The sequence below is a fragment of the Columba livia genome, chromosome 17 (genome assembly GCF_036013475.1).
Source record: "Columba livia isolate bColLiv1 breed racing homer chromosome 17, bColLiv1.pat.W.v2, whole genome shotgun sequence".
Lineage (NCBI taxonomy): Eukaryota > Metazoa > Chordata > Aves > Columbiformes > Columbidae > Columba > Columba livia.
Genome location: NC_088618.1, coordinates 12,923,844 through 12,948,656, shown reverse-complemented (window position 1 = coordinate 12,948,656; position 24,813 = coordinate 12,923,844). Strand labels below are relative to the sequence as shown.

The 24,813-nt window shown below is 46.0% G+C and overlaps 1 protein-coding gene across 2 annotated transcripts; it reads right to left on the bottom strand.

Moving 5' to 3' along the window:
- Positions 1 to 229: 229 nt before the first annotated feature.
- HORMAD2 (HORMA domain containing 2) lies at positions 230 to 24,687 on the bottom strand. 2 transcript variants are annotated; one of them, XM_065033937.1, is made up of 13 exons: positions 24,533 to 24,687; positions 22,038 to 22,128; positions 21,081 to 21,225; positions 19,691 to 19,754; positions 18,687 to 18,723; positions 17,405 to 17,425; positions 16,641 to 16,667; positions 15,261 to 15,328; positions 12,483 to 12,634; positions 11,619 to 11,872; positions 10,679 to 10,784; positions 9,573 to 9,637; positions 230 to 863 (listed from the first exon to the last, which is right to left on the bottom strand). In XM_065033937.1, the coding sequence occupies exons 2-13, from the start codon at positions 22,086 to 22,088 to the stop codon at positions 759 to 761; spliced, it is 1,095 nt and encodes a 364-aa protein (XP_064890009.1). In that variant the 5' UTR covers positions 22,089 to 22,128; positions 24,533 to 24,687; the 3' UTR covers positions 230 to 758. The 2 variants fall into 2 exon arrangements, with proteins under 2 accessions (XP_064890009.1, XP_064890010.1); XM_065033938.1 differs by lacking the exon at positions 9,573 to 9,637.
- Between the last annotated feature and the right edge of the window lie 126 nt (positions 24,688 to 24,813).

The window sequence follows — 24,813 nt, the reverse complement described above, 5'->3', positions numbered from 1 at the left end:
GTGCTCCAAGTGGCACAGATTATTTTCCTTTTGTTGCTGTTGTTCTCCTTACCTGTATTTACAACAACAAGGCGCCTTTGTGAAAGTTATGTTTTAAATGTGGTGTATTGCAACACAAATTATATCGTACAACGTCTAAGCCCCTCGGTACACAGTGGGTTGCTGTTTTAGGAATAAGCTGATAACATAGTCATAGCAACACTACTTGCAGAGTCAGCACCAGCAGAAATTGTGTATAGATTTCTTTATCTCTGTTTTCAATATAGATAAAAACCCTTCTTGAAAAAAAAAATCTATGCTCCGGAAACAGCAGATAGGATGAAGTTAAGCACAATCTAGTGAATCATGAGACTTGTTGCTTGCTGGCATTGATAACTCAGAGTTCCTTTTGAAATAGTGGCGTTAAATATTGATCACATAGTGGCAAAGGATGCTCCAGCCACAGAGGGGGAAGTTTAGCCAGTGGGAGGGGGGCGTGTGAGGGAGACAGAGAGAAAGAAGCACACAGACACCATTCACATGGAATCATAAATCCTCAACTTTAGAACATCAAACAAGTGCTGGCAGTTGACACCGTTACGACAACTCTGGGGCTTGCTGTCTCTTTGCAACCCAGAGCTTTCACTAGACATACAGACACGCAGCAATACAGGCGGTGTGTGGAAGAGTTAAATATTGGAAGGGAGTAAAGGTCTTTAGTAGTCAGATGATAATGCAAACTCACACCTTCCAACATGTTCTGTGTGTCAGAATGAACATCATTTCCTGCCTTCCAGAAGCAGCTTCTCTGGTTCGCTGACCTTCCTTTTCTTCGCGGGTCCTGTTACCTCTTCCTGGCTAAACACAAGGTTCAGGCAGCTTATCTGTAAGAACCATCAGAGACACTGATCATTCTCACGGTGCAGGCTCCTGCTAGATGAGTCAAGAATATAACTTCCAAAACGACCATGTGTTCTCCTGGATCCTCTTGGGTTTGTTCTGTGTGATCCTGCTCTCCAGAAAAGCCATTAGGCAAGGAACCAAAACTAGAATACTGGATGGAATTGGGACTGTGAGATTTGTGAAAGCAACAGGGACAAAGCATGGTTTTGGTGGCACAAGGAGCAGCACCCATCCGCCCATCACTGACAGAAAACAACAGGAGCAAGGAAACCTTTGAGAAATATAATAGCTTATAGGGCACAAACTGTTTCAGCAACCACAGATAATCACAAAATATGTAAAAGAAGTGGGGGCACTTATGTCAAATTTGCAGTTACTAGCAACAGCCTTTCAGGAGGAGACACACAGTACCTCTGCATCAGGGAAATTCAACATGACGTGGTCGATCTCAGACTTCAAACACTACCTGTGAGGCTGTAAAAAATAACTAAGCAAAGTGAGCTTTATTCCAAGAGGATTCACTTCCCTCTAGAGAGACACAAACCTGCCCCAAAATATTCAGGGGCTTACAAACCAAAAGGTTAAAAACACGGATAAGTGCGTGTTAGAATAAAAATGGGTCAATGGCACAGGCACTTCAGACAGACCACAGAAAGCCGGACGGCCAGAACAACAGCTGAAGCATTGGCTGGGCCGAGTGACAGACTCACTTATTCTCGTTATCACATAACATATTTGCATTTTTACAATAATAATCTGGAGCTGCAGAGACTAACGTGTGTTGTTGCCCACCCAGAAGGGACACAGCGCACAGTCTGGCAATGTAACCTCTCTTGCTCTCGCTGGGGCTGAGCTGGAGGGACACACCACAGCACAACGCTCCAAATCTGCCTCCAAAAGAAAGTTCATTTGGATGAAAACAAGGTGAATGAAGAGGGAAAAGCGTGTTAACCGAGTTCCTGCTGCAAAGCAGGAGTACTTTACTTTAGTTCCACTGTAAAACATGAGGAATCCTGTCGCCAAAGCAGGAGTTAATAAAGAACAAGGAGTTAATAAAGAGATATTCCAGAATGCATCCCGCAGACAAGCACAAGGTCTCCAGATTACAAGCTGTGGTCATTATAGAATTCCCCACTCGCGTCATCAAGGCTTGCTTTCTCTCTGACCTTGGTATGAGGCTTCGGTAATCTTTACATAGCAATGGGCTTTCTAATGTGTGAAATAACCCTGATTACGGATTAACAGCAAAACACTTTGAAACAGCCTCACTTTGCCTCTCTATCGTGTTTCTAATTGTTTTTCCGCCCCTCTTCCCTCCTCTTCATTATGAGCAACACAATATTGCTTAATGCAGAAAGTACAACTTCCTTTCCATAAAAACAGAGAAAAGAATGTGCCAAAGTGGGCTGGGCAGGTTCTCCTCCATCCGGCACGCTCAGGCTGACAAAACTTCCAGCGCTGCCCAAGGCGGGTTTGCTTGAGGAAAGAGTGATGAGTGGATCTGTGTTACCGCTCCTGACCTGACATCCAGCTGCTCAAACTGGCATCTGAGGCACTTATTTACTTTGCTCTCCCTGGCACCGTTTTAACCTGTCTGCTTCCTTTTTTGAAGTCAAGGGCCCAGAGCGGGGAAACATCGCATTGAAAACCTCTGCGGTGCTAACACAGCTGCAGGGTTTGTGCCCTGTCCCGCTGGCCACACAATAAAGTGAGGCGATGATCCCCGGTCACCTGGAAAAGGCAGCTCTCCTATTTTAGCCCAAACCGCACAAAGAGAGCATCAGCTCGAGCTGGTGCTTTTATTTCCTCTGTTGAGGAGTGGATCTTCTGCAGCACAATTGCTCAATCAGGTTTTTACCCCTTTGCTATTGCTCCTAAATTTTCTGCATGGATGGGATAGTTCTGAGGTGGGAGAACCAGCCACAGGGAGCAGCTGCTCATGCACAATCCACCGCGACTCTCCTGGTTTTCTTGCCCTTCACCACAGGCAGCACGAGCACCCAACAGGAAACCAAGAACAGTAAAAACATCCATGCGAGCCATCAAGTGCTCGAGATAAGCGCTATTCATCTGCCGAGTGAATAAGATGTCAACTGTGCGAGGTATTTCACCGAAGCCAACATGTCCTGTCCTGCCCCTGCCCGGCTACAAGGTCACGTAGGAACCCAGACCCCAAGTCCAACTTCCAGGTCCCATCCTTAACCAAACACTCAAACTTCTTCTCCAGAGCTGTTGTTCTAAATGGGATTAAGTCAGATCCTACGTATGTTTATTTGACTTGAACCAGAAAGTAAACCTTTTAAACGGTGTGGTGAAAAGCAGGAAATCCCTCCCATTGACTAAACATACAATCAAAGCCTCCCAAAGCCGATTAATTCTAATTTTTCCCACGTATTGGGATGCTTCATTTAGAATAACTAATGGGAGAGGTTGCACTGCATGAATGTTGGGTTTTTGTCTTACACAACCACTACAGGCCCTCGGCTCCACTGACGAGCCAGGTGCTATAAAAGCCCACAGGACAAGGTTTATCCTGCCCAGGGACGACACTGACACCAGGGCAAGTCCAGATCAAGTAGCAAGGATGGGAACAGACCCATGACCTTAGTCCAAGGCCTAGGTGTGGGTCTAGGTCACAACCATGAGCACACAGTGAGTTTGCATCTCCTATTTTACAACACTGTGCTATGTGTAAGAAAGTAATACTTTGCCACAGAATTTTTCGGTAAAAAAATTACAGCTAACTTGTGAATCATACAAGTGTTACTAATTTCTGGCATAAAACTAACAGGACAGCTGCACATTGTCTGGAGAAGATATCAGGCTAAAAATAGATTAGACTTAGATTAAAGCCTTCCCAAGGCAGACTGGTGGACAAAACAGAATGAGCAGACCACAGCTACGCTGCTATTCTTAGATAGACAAAATCAGGACCTAGTTTTGTGCTCTGCAATTTTCAATCCCCAGCATCCTCACGTATTCTAGCTAAAATTTCCCAGCATAAATTGAAGCAAATTTACAGCTCTTCTGACATGTGTTTTGCTTCCCGAGGCATCCTATGTAGAAAAGCTAAAATTGCACAAGAGCATTCGACTGTGTCCCTCTTTGTCCCCAGCCTGCCACATGCTGAGGTTTGGCGCTTGGCAAATTTTATGCCCTCAGAAGAGTTCCCTTTGTCAGGGACATGGAGTGTTTAGTTTGGTACCTTGTAACTGTCCAGACAAATTCAGAAGTGCGTTTATGTCAAAAGAAATCCAGTTCCATCAAGCACGCTAAAAGAATAAGGACTGAGATACAAGACACTGCTGAAATAAGGCAAAAGGATCCTCAGGTGTCAGGGAACATGTGTCATCATCAGGAAACTTTAATCAGAGAGAGCCAGTGCTTGATGTATCCTGTGATTTCAGTGCAGCTAACAATGATCTGATAGCACAGCAAACACTTGTCGCTTTCAAAAACCCCCTAAGACCTGGCACAAGTTGTCCAGGGAGGTTGTGGAGTATCCGTTCTTGGAGATATTCAACACCTGACCAGACAAGGTCCTGAGAAACCTCCTTGAGCTCACCCTGCTTTGAGCAGGTAGCTGGGCACAACGATCTCCAGTTGTCCCTTCTGACCTCGGTGACTGCGCGGAGGCGGCACGGCGGTTGAACGCTCAGCGCAGGGCTCAGCACTGGTCTCGGATCAGTTTCCAGTGAAGCGATGGCACTGACATCAGTGGAATTAATCCTGATTTTCGTCTGCACGAGCGGAGGAGAATCATGCTGGTTAGCATGAAAGCAAATTTGCGCAGGTGGAGGAATGAAAGACACTCTCTGTGGCGCGTCTGTGGAAACTTGCCACATTTTCGTCCCCAGGAAGCCATGCCAACACATCGCTGACTGCCACCAGTCCCCTGCCTTTCCCATAGCTCACTGTTAACAGCTCTGACATTCAGTGCCATTTCTTTTTCGCAAACTGGGAGTCTCGCAGGCCTACTCTGTACTCATGTATCTTGTAGCGTTTAAAGGACTAATGAAGGATCCAAAAATACCTGTTGAAAAAACAAACAGACAACCAATCCCTCTCCTTACACCCTCTTGCAGGGTCCTCAATCACACTGCTGCTGTTTCGGCCATTCTGACTGTTGGATCACAACCCAATACATCTCCCAAAACTAGAAGCCTTTCCCCTAAGATCACAGGGTTGTAACAGAGATGAAAAGCGATGGACACTCCTGCCTACCAGGCTGCTACCAGATTAGTCCCTCATGGGACATTGGATCTGTCCAACTCTTATTTATGCAGATGTCTCCAGAGTCTGGTTGCTCGTATGTACGTTATGAACATATATAAGATCAGCCAGTGCAGGAGCTCCACGTCTTCCCACGATGTCCCTGGGCAGCTGTCAGGGACGCAAGGGTTAAATCTCCCCGGATCTGTGGGGTGACAGGTCTCACCTCCAAATGAAGAGATCACTCGGAAACTGTTTCCTACACACTAGACAAGGATAACTCATGCAAGGGATGAATGGCCCCAAGATACAGCAGAGGATCTGACGTGAATTGAGAGAAGCCAGGAATTTCCTGACCTCCCTGGCTCACTCCTCCCAGCATGGCCTGAGCTCACAGGAAGGAGCGGGGCAAGCTCATCTCCGAATCTTTCTCTCTTCATTGTTTGGGTCTGTGTAGCCTCAGCTGGTTTTGGAGGAGAAAATGTTCTGGGAACTTCTCATCAGATACAGCTCTTGATAGACAGTTAGAGATAAAGCTTTTTTTTTCTTTCTTTTCTGCAAAAGTTCAAGATAATGACATTGCCACAGAAAAATGCTCTCCTATTGCTCTGCAAATGGCAGACTTCACCCTTCAACTGCTTTCTGTCCTGGCAATTTTAAAAGCGGTTTGCCTGGGAAAAATCAGACAACAAAGGTCTTGATCTCCAAGCTGTTATTCTGCAGTTGGATCCACTTGCGCTGACCTTCACTCTCAGACAGAAGCCGCGGACGACACGGAAGCTCAGCAAAGGCACAAGAATCTGCATCAGGGTGACCGTGGCCCTGGGCACCAACAGGGCCCTGATCACGGGCAAACATGCCAATATTACAATGTGTCACCTGTGAAAGATGGGTCATGCTGGCTTCCATCACTGACAGCCCCTCGGAGAACGAGGACGTGGCCAAGTGGCCAAGTCTCTGCCTGGGAGCAGCAGCTGGAGCCCAGACAGGCTCTCCTTGGAGGCCGAACCCACCTCTGATTTACAACATTTCGGTATGAACCTCTCCCCAGACATCTCATTTCCAGACAGCTCCCGTTGAGAGAGCTAACCCACACGGCAGGAGCAGGCCTGCAGCAGGCAGCGCGTCCGCGCAGACAGCCCTGAGCATCGATCCAAACCGATCGTGTCCACACCAGGCCAAGTGTCAACACGTCCCCCACGTCCCGCAGCATCCAGGAGCACAACAGTGTCTGGCCCCAGCTAACGAAGCCAGAACCTCGGGAGGCAGAAGGGACTTGTGCTGTGCTGACAAGGCCACACCGTTCCCAGCTGTGGCACAGGCTCGGTCAGGGGCAATTCAGGGCTCTCTGCACGGCTGCTGCGCCGTACAGCGAGACTGCGCTCGCAGGACCACCCCAGAACTTCAGCCCACAGCTTCCTGATGGGAGATAAAAGCCTGCAGAGGCGTCCACATGCTCACATTTTACTCATTTTCTAATTCTCTTTTTCATTCCAAACTCAGTGCACTGCAACATGTTTGCTCACACAAAGACAAGGCTCACCAAAATCAATTTGCAGGGCAAGAACATCAAAAGATTTGCAAGAGGATAAAGGAGTATGCCAAAGAATTCAAGAAGTTATCCTAAATTCAGTGCAGAACCCCACTCTCATCAGCAGATTTCTATCAGCTAAACCAATGGACAGCAGTTCCCTATTTTACCCAACTCTTCACAGCCCCTAAAATGCCAGCGGAAAGTAGCAGGACACATAAAGAGAGCACGCTGGGCCGAATCCTTGGCTGATGCAATCAGAAAAACCCTCCTGAAGCCAGCAGAGGAGGTTAATTTACATGCTGGTGTCTAACTCGGGATGATTAAGTACAGGGATGCTTTGCTGGGAAAGGGCAACCTCTCATTTGATCCTAAGTATCATCAATCATGAGGCTGCAGATAACGAGCCAGTTGAGCACAGGTAATTTTTTCTCCAATCTGTAAAACTCTGTCACAGACTCGCCGTGGCCATTACCAGCTACAGCTCTACCTGGACAGGGACGGCAGCTCCTCTTTTGGCAGATCTGCATCTCCCCTTGTCGATTAGACAAAAACCTTTAATACTTTCATTCCTGGTTCTCCTGAAGAGCTATAGGTCAGGAAGATAATGACCAATAAATCTGTGCTGTTGGAACTGAGTTTTATTTTTCATAACCAAAGAATCAGAAAGAATAAAGTTCAAGGCAGATGATGAGCAGTAATGGGTTCATAAATATTTCCAAAAGCAGCTTGTGCCTGTGGGTACCATTCCTGAATTCTGCACTTCCTGACTATCAAATCCTTATACAAATACAAATTCTGGGACGCTCCAAATTGCTTTAGTTAGGTCTGAAAATCTTGGCCTGAACGGTTATCCGGACAGTTAAACTGGCCACCTTTAAACCCCCTTCCCCGAGGGGATGCTCTGAACAGCTCACGCCACCTGTCACCAGGAGGGCAGATCTCCTCCCAGACCCTCTTTGCCTGTTTCTCACCGTATTGCTGGTATGTCAGCGATTATTCGCTGCATTAGTTCAAGGGATCTTCTCCTGGTGGAAACCCAACACTCAAAGTCACGCGCCATGTGAGTCTAAGGGCTCATTTCTGCCCCGATAAAGGGAGGTGTCTGTGCCCCAAGGCCCCTCACACACCAATGTGATTAAACTCCAAAATTCAGGAGGAAAGAAAACTCACTTTGGAGACCTTATAGGTCCCTTAAAGCGGAGAGCTTCCCAAACACACCTGATGGTTGGAAAATGCTGCTACTTGACTGCAGTCTGGAGAGCAACAAGGTGTTTGCCTTCGCACATGACTACTTCTACCCATCTTAACTACACTTGACCCTATCAGATAACACCCAACTCAGACTTCCCAGCCACCCAAGCTTGTCCTCATTTTTTAAGACAAACTTCACTCACCAGTTCGGCTTCCTGATTCAAGTGGAATACACAATGGTCATTTGTTTTAACCACTTCCCTCCGAAAAGAAGGGAAAGTCCCTCTCATATGGAAAATAGTGTCAAATTTTTATTAGCACTGGCTCTACAATGATGATCTGCACTTTTTAAACTACTGACTTGACTTTGTTTTTCCCTAAACTGACTGAAATACTAGCCAACTTCTAAGCTACCACAGTTTAAAAAATAGTTTAAAAAATACATTAAAAAACCCTCTGTCATGTAGAATCCACCAGGCAGAGGGCTTGGGATTATTATTTTAAGTCTTTGGACACGTACAATGGATAAAGTGACTCTCGCATTTTTCAGCGACGAATGCTGTTTCCACCACCTTCAGACACTCTCACTATTGCTACTGAATTCTAATTGAATTCACATGCTGCAAGAGCGAGGTGTCTGGTGTTCTGCTTACAATCGTGACAGACCCCAAAGAATGTCAGAGCATGAATCAGTGGGATGACCACGAGTTACAAACAAAAAAGGCTCCTGTTTTCACACAGACGACAGAATAAACAACGATCAGAAGGAAACTGGAGGATGTGACACAAAAAAAAGATGTGGTTAAAGTTTGAAAAATACCAGCCTAGGCACAGAAGTTCATTTCTAAGATCCAGAGTCAAGGCAAATACTTCACAGATGCCTTTTGAATGACACGTTAAGTTGTAGTCTCCAGTTGCCGTCTGGGTTAGACACCCCGGGATTCTTTTCAACAGAGGCGGGGAAAATTTTGGTAGCAATTTCCTACTCTCATTAACTTACCCTGTAAAGACTCAGTTTCTGAACGTTCAAGCTCACACGATTTTCAACTAATTTGAATGGGAGGAGGATCAAGTGGCAAGTCCGGTGGTGTTGAGAGATTTGCTCTGTCACAGAAAAAGCCTCTGCATAAGGCAATGAATTCGAGCTCTGATTCTGACTCAGGGTTTGGCCTGGGCAGCCTTCAGGATGGAATTAATTTCACATAACTTTACTTATCTAAAATTACACATCTGGTTTACCCTAGCTCCTTGGGTTGCCCCAACAGCCACTGAAAGAGAGATCAGCACCTCCAGGGGATAATTCTTCCTACCTGTGACTCACATGAAAGGAGAGTCTGGAAGCAAGAAAGGTGAGGTGGAGACCATCTCAGGCGACAAACACGCCCTTCAAACCTCAACCAGGGTAGTGATTTCAGAACCTTAATCCAAAACCACACACAGGTAAACCAGCGTGGCTGGGACATCAATACATTCAGTCGCTTGTGTAATTCACAGTGCCAGCTCCAGAGAATGGGACAAAATTCTTGTACAGGATGCATGAAATAAGCTGACCGTGGAAAGTTTGTTCCTAAATGCTTCTAGTTCATGCTTATATCCCTGAGCCATAATACTCGGTAGCCTCTGCGTGTTTTGATACTGCACAATAAATCCATTTATATTAATTGAATCTTGTGCCATTCCAGATGACATAACGTTCCAGGGCAATGAATTCCACCTTACCTGGCGTATCTCAGAGCCACTCAAACGTGCTCACCTGCTGAGATGCCCCTGAATGAGGCATCCTGCCCGTCTCCTTTATTTCCACCTTCTTCTTTCCATCTACAATCCAAACATCAAATCAAAATCAGCTCTGAAGTTAAACCCCTACATTTAATTGAAATAAAATCCAGAAGCTGTGGCAAGATACCATGCCTGCTCTGAAATTAAGTATCCTAATTGCGTATTCTTTGCTCTCAGGCCCTGCCAACACGGCCAGTTTATTCCTGGAAAACACAGATTTCAGAATAAAGCGTCATCTGACGTGCGACACATCAACTTGCTGCAGTTCCTGTAAATGAAACTTAAACCCCATTTCAACCTGGTTTCCTAAGAAAACAAAGCTTAGGCCTGCATGTGCTCTATCCAGTGGGTGTGGGGAAGGATTTTTAGTAAAATTTGTAGTAAAATTTGACAGGGTGGTCCCAAATTGTCTCAGTTTCATGAAAACAGGCAATTGGTGAGAGGAGGAAAATCCTGTTAATATCCCCACAGTGGAAAAGGTGGCAGCGTGAGTTCACCCCTTATTAAGCATCGGCGAATCTGCAGGAGAAGGACCTGAAAAGGTGCCTTCATCGCTTCATCCCACTGCTCGGGGATCTCAGGAATGCTATTTACCATTTTGTCACTAGATGGTATTGTTCCACAGGCTATAGCTGAGAGCCTCAAAGGTCAAACATGGCATGGTATGGCAGCAGCTTTGTTGATTGGAGAGTGATAAAAGCCTTTTTTTCATGTATTTTCACGCGTGTTTTCACATATGGAAGTTGTTCGCAAAATCAAATTGTAACAGCTAAGGGAAAAGAGCTTGGGTGAAAATGGAGATAACGTAACTCGGTATTGATGAACTGTGCATTTCCTCCATAGATGAAAAAAACTGCTGAGATAAAGAGGTGGAAAGATATTGATAAAAAGTTGAACATTTCTGGTTTTAATAAACCACCATATACAAGCAGCCCTTTATTATAGTTCAATCTTATCTGATACAAAATTAAAGCAGCCCGACAAACTCTGTTCATCCATTTCACAGTGAGAAAACCTAAATATTATTCTAATATACAGGCACAAGAACAAGCTCCTTCAGTTTTGAAACTGGGCATTTACCTGTATCTTGAGTGCAAAAAGATGCTTCTGTTTTCCAGGCTGAACAGGTGTTGCTTTTGTCCTCTTTGCACTCACTTGAATCTGCTCGGACAGGGAGCGGGTGATTCTGTAAAGCAAATGATGCTTTGTCTTAACAGCATAACCTAAAAAACATGCCAAGGTGGGAAATGCACAAACCCAGCACTACTAGGGGTGAGATCCTCACGGCTCCTCCGTGTCCGGACCGTCCTTCTCCCAAGCCTATAGGTCTTTCAAGAAATAAATTTTCTAAGAAAAAACAATTCTGATCTAAACGGCTTCCTATCTTCAGAAGTTAGTTATGTTGGGGTTTATTCCCTGGCACTGACCACCTGAAATGAAATCATGCCTGAGCTCCCAGCCCAGGCTGTCCCTTGTGTCATTCTGGGGAGGGAGCACCAGAGCACCATTTATTTCAGCCTACTTAGGTGTTTAAGGAAATTATCTCCATTACCTGCTAAAGGTGCCTCCCCCGCTAAGCACAGAGGGAGGCCTGGAGAAATGAGACAACACACGTGAGTTTTAGATGGCTGGAGGTACGGGGAAGGAATCCCACTGAACTACACGTGGCTTAGTCCTGAGAAACGCCAAGTGGAAATGCGAACTCTTTGCAATTTTCCCCAGTGCACAGGTGTGTGTCGTGTGTGCACACACGCGTGTGTCGCATGTCTCTGTACAATCACTGCCCTCTTCTGGGAGAACACGCAAGACTCACTAAAGGCTGTGGATAGGCTGGAATTAAATTCACTTTATGTCTATGGACTTGCAGCCTCGGCATTCAATCCGCTGAAGTGCTGCTGCCCTACGCAAGCCGAAACCCTTATTAAACTACAACTCTGAGGAAATGTTGTGGGTTTTTGGGTTTGGTGTTTTGTTTGTTGGGGTTTTATTTTGTTTTGTTTCCTTGTTTGTTTTTCTATACCTTTGTGCTCCCCTCCTCTTCCTCTTCATCACAGTCTAACCCTTGATGGGAGATCTCCGTCGGGCCATTCTTCTGGATCAGGTTGCTGTCAATTGTCTCTATTCTCTTCTTTTCCGTGGTCACTCTGACTTTCATGAGGTGGAACCCAGTGGAGACTGACCCTACTCTCAGGTTGACAGGATCGCCGTCAAACAGCAGGTCACCGGGACTCTCATCTTCCTTAAAGCCTGGGGGCTGGTAATCTTGGGGAGTCACTGCACAGGGAGAAAGAATCTGCTCATGTCAGAGAAATCAAGTTCCACCTGTCCTTAATCTGATTTATCAAGAACAAGTTGATACCAGCCCTGAGTAACAAGAGCAACTCCTAAAAATGTTCTGGTTGGTTTGATTGTTTGTTTTCGGGAAGAAGGGAGAGAATGCAAAGGAAAAAATGAGCTGAGCAAATGTTATCAGGGAGCTCAAAGAAATAATGACTTTAGGGTGCTGAGATACCATTAATGGGCTCAACTTTCTGGAGCAGAACCTGACAACCGCAGGATGCCGGTTCCTTAAAAAGCAAACAAACAAAATCAAGCAAACAAATAACAAAAACCAAACCAGAACTGTGAAGGAGAAGGACGCCTCCTTCTCACACAGCGTGGCTGTACTTCTTACACTAACGTTCAACCGCTTCTTAAAAAGCATCTGCCATCCCTGATTGTCAGAAGGTTTTACTGTGTTTTACACCATTTCTTGCTGTTATCGGTTAACAGCTTCTACCATTTCACCTTTCTGTGCTTTACTTGCCTTACAGGGACTCACGATCAGCACAGCAACTGATGGGAAGGGAATTTTTCCCCACAGCACATGCTGTCCTCCACCTACCATCATTGTAGTAGAGGAGTTTCATGGTCAGGGTGATGTCGTTGGGAAGCGGGCCAAGGTTTTGCATTAACAGGTAGAGTTTACGGATCAGGAGCCGGCTGGCCTGTTTGATGTCCTCGCTGCACACCCCATTCACAAAGTTCATTTGGTTGCTACAATCGGAAGAAGAATAACAGATTTGTTTTGCTCAGTCATGAATATTCACGATCTAATTACAAATACAGTGCGCCCACTGACTTGTCTGAAATGACCAGCAAAGCAGCTACAATGTCTTTATGTAATTTCCAGATCAACGGGGAAGTGAAACAGACTCCAGGGATGAGGTGGCATCAGCAAAACAACGGCTCTAAACTGAGAGCCCCGGCATTTACATTTGAACAGCCTCTGCAGCTGGGGCAATGGACCCCATTATACAAATGTCATGACTCACTTGTTTGAACATGATTAAATTGGATCAAAGGACCATAAAACAAGTGCCTTTCACCTAAGCAATTTCAGGAATGAGAGGAATGAGGTGAGAATACCATCTAAAGCTGATTCACCACAGGGGCTATTTTCAAGTCCATTTTGCAGCTTGAAGAGAAGTGAATTGCACGCTCTCACTTCAATTCCATGTCAGAAACACTAGCTCAGAAGCACATTTTTCAACAGTGACTAAGGGGCATTCCTCTCACCTCCTTCAGCCATCCAAATGTCAGCTGGCTGGGCTCAGCAAGGCGTCTAGACTGAGATAGGAGTGGGATGAATTGCCCTCCGGAGGAGTTTGTTTCTCTTGACTACAGAGGTAGATGAGTGGCTTAGATCAGCCAGCTAACTTTAGACGGTTGAAGATGGACTAGATGAATCACTACGTGACTAAAGAACCTAAACTTCCTTAGATTTCAATGAGAAGGGGCCTTAAAAAAAAACATAGCTACTTCATGACATCTTTGGAAGATCACTGCAGGTGGATGACACTGTATCCAGGGTGGATGGTCCCTCAACGATCATCCAAAATTGCTTCAAGAGCCCTAAGTAACACAAGAGAGCAGAGAGGATCTCGGGGCTGAATTTGACTGACTAAAGCACTGGAAGGAACAGCTTTGTTACGACTTGATTTCGCCTTCCAGTTGAAGCTTCTTGGCTCGTCATGAAAACCAAGTAGCTGTAGAACAGCTTGAATTCCCAGGGTACGCTGGGTATGGTTTGGTTGGCTCCAAACCACCAATAAAACCCTATACTGAGCATATTGTGCTATTAGATTAAATCCTGTATGTTCAGAAATGTACATCGAGCGAGAGGACAAGTGCTGGTAATGCCTAAGGCAGAGTAAAGAGGCCTTCTCTTACACATCACCTTTAGAAGTCTCGGGATTAGCGGAATAGCAATGGTAAGGGGAAAGAGTACAAGCAAAAAAGATATGAGACTTCCATTAGAATTAACAGGTCAAGTAGTGGTTCAATATGGGAATAATATTGTGAATTTGATACAGGGATTTGTCAAAAGGTAGACGCTGAGGAACTGAATCCCTCTGACTGACTGGGATCCATGGCAAGGAATTCCTCAAAATCCATCTGCAATAAGGCAGAGACCAACTAGGAGAAAATTTCCCTTCACCGCTCCGATACGGTGGTGCAGACCTACAAAACAGCTCTCACGGAATGATTAACCCAGAGGCTGCACATGACAACAGTAAAAATACTTTGCCTCTTCTGAGCCAGCACGGTGACACCAAGAGATGCCAAGTTCCACCTGGATACTGGTGTTACTTCCAGAACTAATGACTGATCTGAGTAGGGCCAATTAAAAAAAAGTACTCAAGAGCCATCTATTGTCTTCTAGATCGCAAAGGTCTCCTCTCTCGCTCAGGTTGGTGAGGAAAACAGACAGTAGCTTCAAAGCAGAGAGTACAGTCAAACAGGACACACCAGACTCAGACACAGTTCAGATTTTCCCAACAGAAAATCACTTTGCCACATACTACAAACTATGTGGACGTGTTTAGAGAAAGAGCGGCCGATGGCACACAAAAGGAGCATTGAGGAGTTTCCTGAGGAGCGTACGAGGCAGCAGAGCTCTCTTGCTGTACAGACAGGTTCCAAGGCCCAAAAGTCCATCTTTCACCAATGACAACTGCCGAATCCAACTAAAAACGGGTTAATTATTTTTCTTTGCTTTGGTTATAGCCAAGGGCCTTTGATAGTATTTATTTTACACTGGCCAGGATTACGGCCTGCTAAACACAGCTTTAAAATATCTAACAGACAGAGCCAAAAAGATGCAAAAAGCTGCTGCTTCCTGCCAAACATTTTGCATAAGCGAAAGTTCTCTCAGGTCACCCACGCAAGACTGCTCAAGCAGAATCTATGTACGCAAAATGCCCAAGGAAAAAACTCCGGGGTGCAAGATGATGGTGAAAGGGACCCAACCTGAAAAAGCTTCAGGTGAAAGCACCAGGCTGTCCTGTGAAAGGGGAAGAACACTCAGCATTAGTCGAGACAGCAGCAAGCTCAACCACAGTGCTGGTTTCTGCATCGCTGCCCTGATTAGGCACCATTTCTGCAAACCGTCGTTAACTCGGGGCTGCTGCACTTGACGTGCCTCGCCGTGCTACGTAACAGCGTTCCCACCCGTCAGCTCGACAGTTCATATCCTGTTGGGCGACCATCCTCAACCCTGATGACGTTTACAGCTGCTCAGCGACTCGGACACGCTCTTAATCACAAAGCGCAGTTTCTTCTTAATGTATCGAGAGCAGTTTTCACAGTGTAACTCTGAGCAATAAAACCAAACCATTACCTGATTATGTCCATCTGGGGCATGTCCTTTTTGTACTTGAATTTGAACTGGTACAGTTCAGTCACTGTCTAGAGATTCAATGAGAGGGGACAAGAAGAAAAAGGTCTCTTTCAGTGACAACTGTAAAAATACGTCCCAAACTTAGCAGTGTCCTGTTACAACTATAGGCCAGAGCACGACATTAATCTAATGACACAACAACTTTAACTCTCCTATTGCTTGCACGGGCTTTGGCAAATTTTCTTAACAACCACAGCTTACCTAGCACTGAAAGAATGACAAAAATATTACAAACTTCCTGCTTCCTCCTTCCACTTCCTCTGCGGGCCAGAGTCCCCAGCCTAAATCTCTAACGCGGCACTGGGGCCACTCAACCATCACAACGTACGTGTGTCCTCCCTTACGAAAAGGGAAAATGTGAGAAGCTTCACGGTGATGCACGAGGAAGGCCAGCCCAGTGCTCTGTAGGGAGACGGGGCCTGAAGACCTCTTCTTATTAGGAAATACAGACAATATTAATATTACACAGGCAAAAGTTGTTGAATTTCAGTGGTCTCGGAGATTCCTGAGGGATATAAAAGAACTACATGATTTTCCATTTTAAAGGAAAGGATGTGCCATGATTCTAGAGAATGAAATGATTAGGCAGAACAGACCACTTCACCACAAGGGATCTATTGTCATCCGGTTCCACGCTTGTAATTCACTTTTTCCAGAGACAATGAGGTTGATTGGTAGGAGCTAAACCCTTAACTCTGAGCCTTCCTTATAAATCCCAGCCTTGGTCCGGCCTAAGCTCTTGCTCTCTCCCAGATGCTGAGGTGCGACACAGCAGAACTGCAATCTGTGGAGACAGCCTGGATGCAGCACCTCGTTTGTATACCACACTACACAGTATGCCTGTCCCAGCTGCATATAGACAAAATAGAAACACAAGGAACACTGTAAAGATAAGTACAGGCTCCACGCAACTCATACATCCCAGGTCTGAAGCGATTAATGACTTCTATCCTGAATCTGCACAAAAAACCAGCTCTTTTCAACGCTGCTATTAAATAGTTGGTTCATAAAAGAATTATTCTGAACTTCCCATTCCTTCCCTTCAGCAAAGAGAACCAAAATGGCCAATGTGCCCATTAGCTGCCTGTTAACGTCCCTGCTGGAGGCCCTGGAAGGGCCCAGAGCCTGGTGCCTGGTGGGAGCGTTTGATCACAGTCCAGCTCACTGAGCTGTCATTCGGCACTGAAGGCAGAAGAAGAGAAACGGGGTCACCACGCAGCTATGTCAGGGTAGAATTTAAGCCCACAAGTCCACTCTGAATACAAATCTACTCACCCGTGCCTTCAGTGGCCTCAAAGATTAATTAAGACTCTTTCTTACCTCCGGTTCCTTGGGATTGGTGTAAATCTGTTAGAAGAAAGCACAGTGAGGGCATTCTCCCCCTGGATAACCCGAACCACTGAAAAGTGGCTAAATAACGATATTTTCATTTTACAGCGGAGTTTGTGCTATCTTTAGCGTGGGATCAGAGAAAGGAATGGCAGAGAAACAGCCGTCCTCTATCAGCAGCCAACACTTACCACTTCAAAGACAGGTAGAAGACGCTCATCTGTGTAATTGTGGAGGAATGAGGTTAATTCCCATTCCAGCCCTCACAGGCAACTTTTGATGCCCGAGATTGACGTAGTCAGATTATGCACAGAATAGGTGCATTGCATAGCTCTTGGGGCTTTACAAAAGACCGAGGCAAAAGACCTGCTACGTAACCACCAGCATGTGGGTTTTTTGGTATCAGATTAATAAGGAGGACTCTTGTGCAGAGGGAAATGCAAAAGATACGGCAGCTTCCAAGGGTGGAGGCAAGAGGTTAAAGGAAGTGATGATACAAAGCACACAAAAGCGCTTCCAGGAGTTCAAGGGTGCACGTAAGGCCTCAGCCAGGAGTCTGACGTACCGAGAATATTCCCAAGCAGCCTAGGAGGGTCATATTAACCATATTTAAGAAAGGTCATCACTCTTTTAAAACCCACAAGCATTTTGACTTCGCCTTAAAAAACGGCACAAATGGGTTGATACAACCTTGACTCCATCTCTCTTTTCAAGCAGGGTGGGGGAAGAAAAACTCCTTGCGCTCATTTACTTACTGCGAGGACAGCGATGTGTAACTACGGGGGGGAAAAGGAAACAAAACACAAAGTCAAAATCTAACCTTAGAGGGCAAAGAAAGCAAAGACCTCTCGAAATCTAACAGCCTGAATACAGTGAAGGAATAGATACATGCGAGAAATTAAAACCTTTGTGCAAACGCTTCACAGCACAGCATCAGCAACACCTAGTGGCCGGTTTGCTTGGCTTGACTTGCAGCTTCCCCAGAAAACAACTGGGCACTCTGACTTCTCTCTTGGGGCTTTTCCCAAACAAATCCCCAATGGAAAACTCTTTTACAAGAGCACCCATCCCTAGTGAAGATTAATATTTGCTCTCTGCTATGAAAACCCCCAAAGCTATTTGATTTATCCTATAGTGAGAAAATGTACATGGGACAACTCTTGGAAACAATCCTAGAATATGCATTAAATATTTCATTTTTTTCTTTTAATCCCTGTCAAATAACAATTAATTTATGTCTCCCCAAAATAGCACAGGACTAAATACCTCCTAGAACTGTCAGCGAGCAATAAACGGAGTTCACAACATTTTGAATTATCTTATCCACACTGACAGTTGTGCTGATGTATAAGCCCATCTGATCATCAGTGCCAAAACTAACACCACTTCATCTGATCGAGATGAGAGCTGGTGTGACGAACTGCGCTGACAGAGATGACAACAGTTGGGGCTTTTTCCTGTGCAGAGCAGTTTTTATGTGAGAATCAGCAAGGAATATGATTACTTACTAGCTGATTTTGTCCTGGAACCAGTTATATACATTACTTGATGAAGTTCTTTCCAAAGAAAGTAATAAATGCTGAACTTGAGGGAAAAGCCAGGAGGGTTAGAGCAGATGAGAAGATGGGAAAAGACTGGGGGAAAGGAGGTGAAGGAAAGCAGAAGCAAAGAACCTCTCTCAAGGAAACAGGCATGGAAATCGGGATCTCAGTTCTGACTGGCTGTGTTTCTATCCAGAATGCAAATGTATGACACAGAACTAAGGGAAATCCATTTCAGGCTGCAAATTAGTTTTCACACCATATACAGGAAAACCCAGAGAGCAACAGCCATCAAAAACTGGGCTCACAGACTAGAATCCCAAATCTCACATGCAGATACTCAGGGCAGGGATCTCCCCCTGTCCCACAGCTGTAAATGTGTGTTGTGTGCATGCTAGATCGCTACAGAAATAGAAAACAGGAATGGAAAGATAGTTTTGTCCACACTTCATGAAGAAATGGGAAACTCCATTAAAAAACATGAAAAAAAACTTACATACTGCCTCTCCAAAGCATCAAAACAACCTTGAATCCTGCCAAGGGAAAAACATGTTAATAGTAACCAGCAACATTTATCTCCTGATCTGTAAACACACCCACATTAGATACAGTTTAAAGTGCATTTTTTCTGGAATTAAGACAACGCAGCTAGCGACATTTTGGGCTCGTAAAGTCCTTTTCAGGTCAATCCTCATAAAGGCACTGTCCTCCCCTCTGCATTTGTGCATCATTTAGGGCCATCACTCGAAGCCTGACAAGACAGGGACTTGTGGCCCAAGCTGGCTCAGAGCGGCGCTCTGCTCAGCGCTCAGCTCTTTTCCCATCGGCCTCGTACAGAGCTTGCCTGAAACTTCAATCTGAACGCAGCCTGACATGTTTGGTCTTGTAAATTTTTGTTATCTGATGCATAGTTTACAGCTATGGACTTTGTCAAAGTAGTAAACATTACTGGAGATAGCAATGGTCAGATGTTTGCGCTTTGAGTCAAAGGATGTGCAGCCATGTGTCTCCTTAACGCATCAAAGTCAGACTCTGCATGCTGGGAACATGCCAGCTCTGAAATACACCCTAAATATCACACAAGAAAGTTGTACGGGCCTTATGCAGGGAGATAAAATATTGCAGAAACTGACAAAAAAAAGCTACAAGAATCCTTATATTAATAAAAGAAACTAGAAAAGACTAAACAACAACAGGATCGACCTCATGATTCTCTTCACTCCCTCTCTGTGCCTACGCAGCCTGTGCGTGCTCTGGGGCCTGACCATGACCTCAGTGCAGCCAACACTTAACAGACCTTGAACTCACATGATCCCGGTCAGCTAATTCTGTCCCGCCTACGCACGGGGCCGAGCACGGCGGCGCAGCAGCGGGAGCTGCGCTGCCACAGCCGGCAGCGCTACCGGGCACAGTATCTCCAAATTCAGGAAGAAGAGTGCGAGGGGTAGATGTCTTGCTATTCAGCACAATCTTGTCTTAGTTTCGCTGTTACTCACTTACCACTTGACTATCTGTAGTGATCCCAGACAGCTTTTATCTTCTCGGAGAATTTTTAGACAGAGGTCTGCAAAACCAGATTTAGCACATAGTTACAATCCTTATCACCGCTGTTGGGCAAACATTGAAACTAAGCCAGTCACCCTCCCCTTTTTTTGATAAAATGCGTTATCTGGAGGTCCTTCCTGAGCGGAAATGTTGGGTTTCCACTCAGGCCCAGGTGGGCTGACACAAGCTTATTGCTGCATTTTCAAATGTCAAGACTTTCCTCAGATGCTCTGGGCTCTCCCAGAAGAAGTTCTAGAGTTATGGCTTTATTTAAAGCCACTAGCTTCTGTCCTTTCCTCCCTCCTCCTCTCTACTCCCACTTCTTCCGCCGTTCCCTGACAACACCTTCACTTCTGCATTCAGACTTCACCAACATGAGGTAAATGACAGAAGAAACTATTTCTGTTCAGCTTTTCCACAGAGTTCCTTCTACCTCTGTTTTCAGGCAGTCAGAATGACAAGAGGAAACCCGTCCTGCACATGAAGAGGTGAACTAATAACATGTTAGGATTGCACGAAAGAACCCTCAAGGGTGCAAGAAGGCCAAATGTTAACATCCTTGATCAAAGGGGCACTTGAAAGACCTGACACTTGATTACAAAGAGCAGTGGCTTTTCAGGGTTACATGATCAAGAGCCAGCTTGGGATCTCCTGTGCCCTCAACCAAGTGTACAAACTGTGTGTGACCATATTTCAGGACAACTAACCCCCTAAGCAAAACCACAGAAACACACTGGAGTGCAGGGAAAGCCATTTCACACCCTACCAACACATCCTGAGTGAACACCAAAGACACTGATGAACCAAAGCGTTGCTAATTCCTCTGATCCTATGATAAGCCTTTGGTCCTTCAAGTTCTTTTTTTTCCTGATTGCCAAAGCATGTGTGGTTATGTGAGATCACTTTTACAGAACTAAATACCCCAAACCAAACAGAAAACAATAAAACAGACAAATCTACTTTCAGTCTTGCAGGGAAAGCTGAAAACGTGAACCTCGAGGGCTCAAAAATCCAAAGCATTATAAAACACACCAATCAATTTTTTAAGAACTTACAGATTTTTAAGTCACCGTCTTGACTCTGGGACGTGATTCCCAGGGCTGGAATGATCATAAACCAAAAGAAATGCTAACAGAAAAGCCATGAGTTGCTCTAGGTTGTCTTCTGAGCTCTCTACCTGATGCACAATCACCATCTGCATCCAAATGTCAGGCGGCCTGTCAGCCAACTTCCTAAAAAACCAAACTCATCCCTATACGGGCAGCTGGAAACTAACCCATAAAGAAGATTATAGATCAAATATAGCCAACTGAAATAAGAATTCAGCACAAACTGGAAGTGTCACCATCTAAATAGCGAGTTCCATAGGAGCTCTCTGGGAACAGGCCCCTCATGTAGGTGATGCAGGACACGGAGACAGCCAGCAGCCTCTTCACCAGCACCGCCGACTGCTGCTCCGTGGCGATTGTGGTGGGGAGCAGCACCGCTTCCTGAAAAAGAAGGGCAAGGCCCAAAACAGCAGCGTTTCAGCATAACACTGGGATCATATTTAGAAACAACCCTCAGCATGTGGAAAAAGAGGGGAAGTTAGAAATGGAATTTTAACGTTTCTCTGGTCTTCATAGTACATAGGCAAGACTCATGTCCAACACGGGTGGGATTAAATGTTTTAAGGATAGTTATTAATAGATCTGGCATGATCCACTCAGCTGCAGACTGCACTGCTCGTTCCCTCCCCTTGGGTCATTGCCGAACGCTCCCACCCCCTCCGCTGCACCAGAGCTGGCACTTAACAGCCAACCTCCCCCAAAAGCAAATAAAACAGTGGATGGTTTTCTGCCAGCTTAACTCTGTAGAGTTAATTGTAGAGCCAAAACGGTGTCTGTGCTGGTGTGGTGTCCCCTGCCTGTCACAGCTGCCCCTGAGACCTCCTTTTCAGAGGGATTTTAACGCTGAGCTGTGCACGGTGCACGTCTGCGATCGGAGCTCGTGTAAACACTAACCACCGTGTGGTTTTAAGATGATCAATCTCGGCAGAAAGCATACTAAATTTAGTTCCTCGATGAGTTTGTTGCTTTTCTTCCTGCTAACAAAGCTCTGCGCACACCGAATGAGCCCACATCTTTAGTCAGATACAAGTCAAAGCCCTGTGCTGGATCTTCCCAGACACGCTACAGGGGAAATAATCCAACTAAGAACAGTGCGGCCAACAGAAGGTGTTCCCACCCCACCAGGCGCAGCCGTGCCACGTCCAAAACTGAGATATCCGATTGTCAGTACCATCGCATTTCAAGGTTTTTACCTTAGAGGGCTTTTTCTTTTGCCTAGTCTGTAAAAGCTGTTGAGTAGCCATCTTGTATTTCACAGACCTGCCTTCCACTCGTAATTAAAACCTGGGAGGAAATAAAAATGAAAAATACATTAGACACCTGGAAAATACAGAGTCATTGCGATTTCTCACCTTCCTTAAGCTAAAAAATGAGATTCTCCAGTCTTATTCAGGTCTAAAAGGTAATTGCCAGTCAGAGCAGCTCCACCAAAGCAAAGATACTCTATGGCACCGAGAGCCTGCAGAGGGAGAAAGATCCTTATTCACTGGTAAACGATCAATAGTATTTGAAATTCAGGGCCACAGCTGTACCTGCTGTCAGCTGACGCTGCTTCAAAATGCATTTCTCATATTTCAAGCCAAAGAATGTTAGTTCCTACAACCATTAAAAAGTGTGAAGGGGGAATGGGAGAGAACTGGAAGTCTGCCAGCGGCAGGCAATATTTTAGCGCGAGTAAGCAGGAAGCACATGAACATCGATCTTGGGCAGAAGAAAGGAATGATTCTTCTGGGACACCTTGAAAGGAAAAAAAGAAGGAAAAAAGTGGGTCTTGTTAGACAAACCAGGATTAAAGAGGAAAATCTTTTTACAAGAATGGAAAGCTGATTGATAAAGGCAATAATGTGGACATGACATGTTCTGCACTTTGGTGAGGTGCTTGATTTAGCACCATCTGACACCTTGATTAAAAACTTCCATTAGCTGGAATTAACGAGGTACACGTTACCCGGCTTGAGAAACGGCTCGCTGGGAGGTCTCACATGGAGCTGCTACCGGGGGGACGCTGAGGAAAGGAAACACCACAAACCCGTCCCCAGAGAAGCATCGCCTTGTCTGCAGCTCGTCAATATTTCTATTAACAATTAAAATAATAGCATAAACACAATGGCTTGATTTGAATCACGACCTAGTGCAGCGAGCAGCGGACTTTTATAGAAACAGCTGATCTAATCTTGTTCTGCATTTGTACCTTTTCAGCTTTTTTTCCATGCAAGCCTCATTTCCATTTGCTGGCAGTCATTAAGACATGTTGATTGGAACATGCTGACAGCTTTTATGCTAAATTTAGCACTTCATTTAGTAATGAGGACAGATTACAGCTATAAGAGTATATTAAACAAATATACACCTGCAAAATTTTTAATATGTTAAATATTTTGAGAAGGTTTGTTTTTTTTTTTAAAGCCATGATTGGCAAAGCACAGTGAACGGGACTGGAATGCAATTAAAGCAGACAAAGGCATTATTACAACATTAGGTTATTAGCTAAATAAAGCTGATTTGAGCAAGCCAGAGAGATAAGAAAACATGTTGTCTACATGCTACGCCCATAATTGATTTACTGTGCAAAGGAAACATCACTTGGGCTGAGCTTATCCACTCTGATCTGCTTGTTTCAGTACAGGGGATCTGAAAAGGCTTCAGCATCACAATCTTGTCTCAGCCAAGCCTGGCCCTGCTCCTCAGGATGGGGGTACGGGGGTGCCCTGGCTCTCCCACCCTGAAGCCATTTTATCGCCAAGTACCGGGAAATTAATATTAACTGTGAGAAATCAAAGCTCCTGCAGGCCCTGGAACCCACATCCCTCCCCAGGGGCTTCACCCCCTCAGTCCACACCCCAACTGCACCTTATCACAGGGTCACAGCAGGTCAGGGGTTGAAGGGCCCTGGAAAGCTCATCCAGTGCAATCCCCCCATGGAGCAGGAACACCCAGATGAGGTTACACAGGAAGGTGTCCAGGCGGGTTGGAATGTCTGCACAGAAGGAGACTCCACAACCCCCTGGGCAGCCTGGGCCAGGCTCTGCCACCCTCACCCCAAACAAGTTTCTTCTCAGATTCAAGTGGAACCTCCTGTGTTCCAGTTTGCACCCATTACCCCTTGTCCTGTCACTGGTTGTCACCAGAAGAGCCTGGCTCCATCCTCCTGACACTCCCCCTTTCCAGATTGATCCCCAGGAATGAGTCCCCCCTCAGTCTCCTCTTGTCCAGCTCCAGAGCCCCAGCTCCCTCAGCCTTTCCTCACACGGGAGATGCTCCACTCCCTTCAGCATCTTGGTAGCTGCGCTGGACTCTCTCCAGCAGTTCCCTGTCCTGCTGGAACTGAGGGGCCACAGCTGGACACAATATTCCAGGTGTGGTCTCCCCAGGGCAGAGCAGAGGGGCAGCAGAACCTCCCTCGACAATATGAGGGTGCAGCAGGCCCTAAAAAAGAACTCAGGGCTCCAAATATTATTTTTAAAGGTTTGGGTTTAGGGTTTTTTTACTTCTATTTTTGTTTGTTTGTTTTTAATTGAAGCCCAGGCCCAGCCGGGCTCCACCCGGGGCCGCGTCCGGCCCTTCACCCCGCGGCACCCACCGCCCCCTGAGGCGCTGGAGGCCCCGAGGCTCGGGGGTCCCTGAGGCGCTGGATCCACCTGAGGGATCCACCGCCCCCTCCGCTGCTCGGGCCGGGCTCTCCGAGTACCTTCGCCGCCAGCCCCGGCCCCGCGGGCTCCCCCTGCCGCTCCGCTCGCCCTCGCCTCGGTGCCGCGATGGAGCGCGTCCCGGGGCTGTCCCTGTGGGCTGCGGCCTGTCCGCCCCGCCTCCCGCCCGGAGCTGCGCCATGGCCGGCCTGGCTGAGGAGAAGCGGCCGGCGGGAGCCGCTTAATAAAACCCTTAGGCGGCAGCAGTAGCGTCCTGTGAGCGCTGAAACGGCGCTGCACAAGGCCGGGGGTGTTTCTGTCACTTTCCCCAGGGCCTGCAAGC

Bases quoted from the DNA above. Each gene is read 5' to 3' on its own strand.
- HORMAD2 (XM_065033937.1), bottom strand. From the start codon at position 22,088: ATGGCTACTCAACAGCTTTTACAGACTAGGCAAAAGAAAAAGCCCTCT. The intron at 18,724-19,690 runs GTAAGTGAGTAA...TTCCCTTGGCAG, and splicing joins TCACTACAGATAGTCAAGTG to GATTCAAGGTTGTTTTGATG. The intron at 11,873-12,482 runs GTAGGTGGAGGA...CTCCCTGTGCAG, and splicing joins ACTCCTCTACTACAATGATG to TGACTCCCCAAGATTACCAG.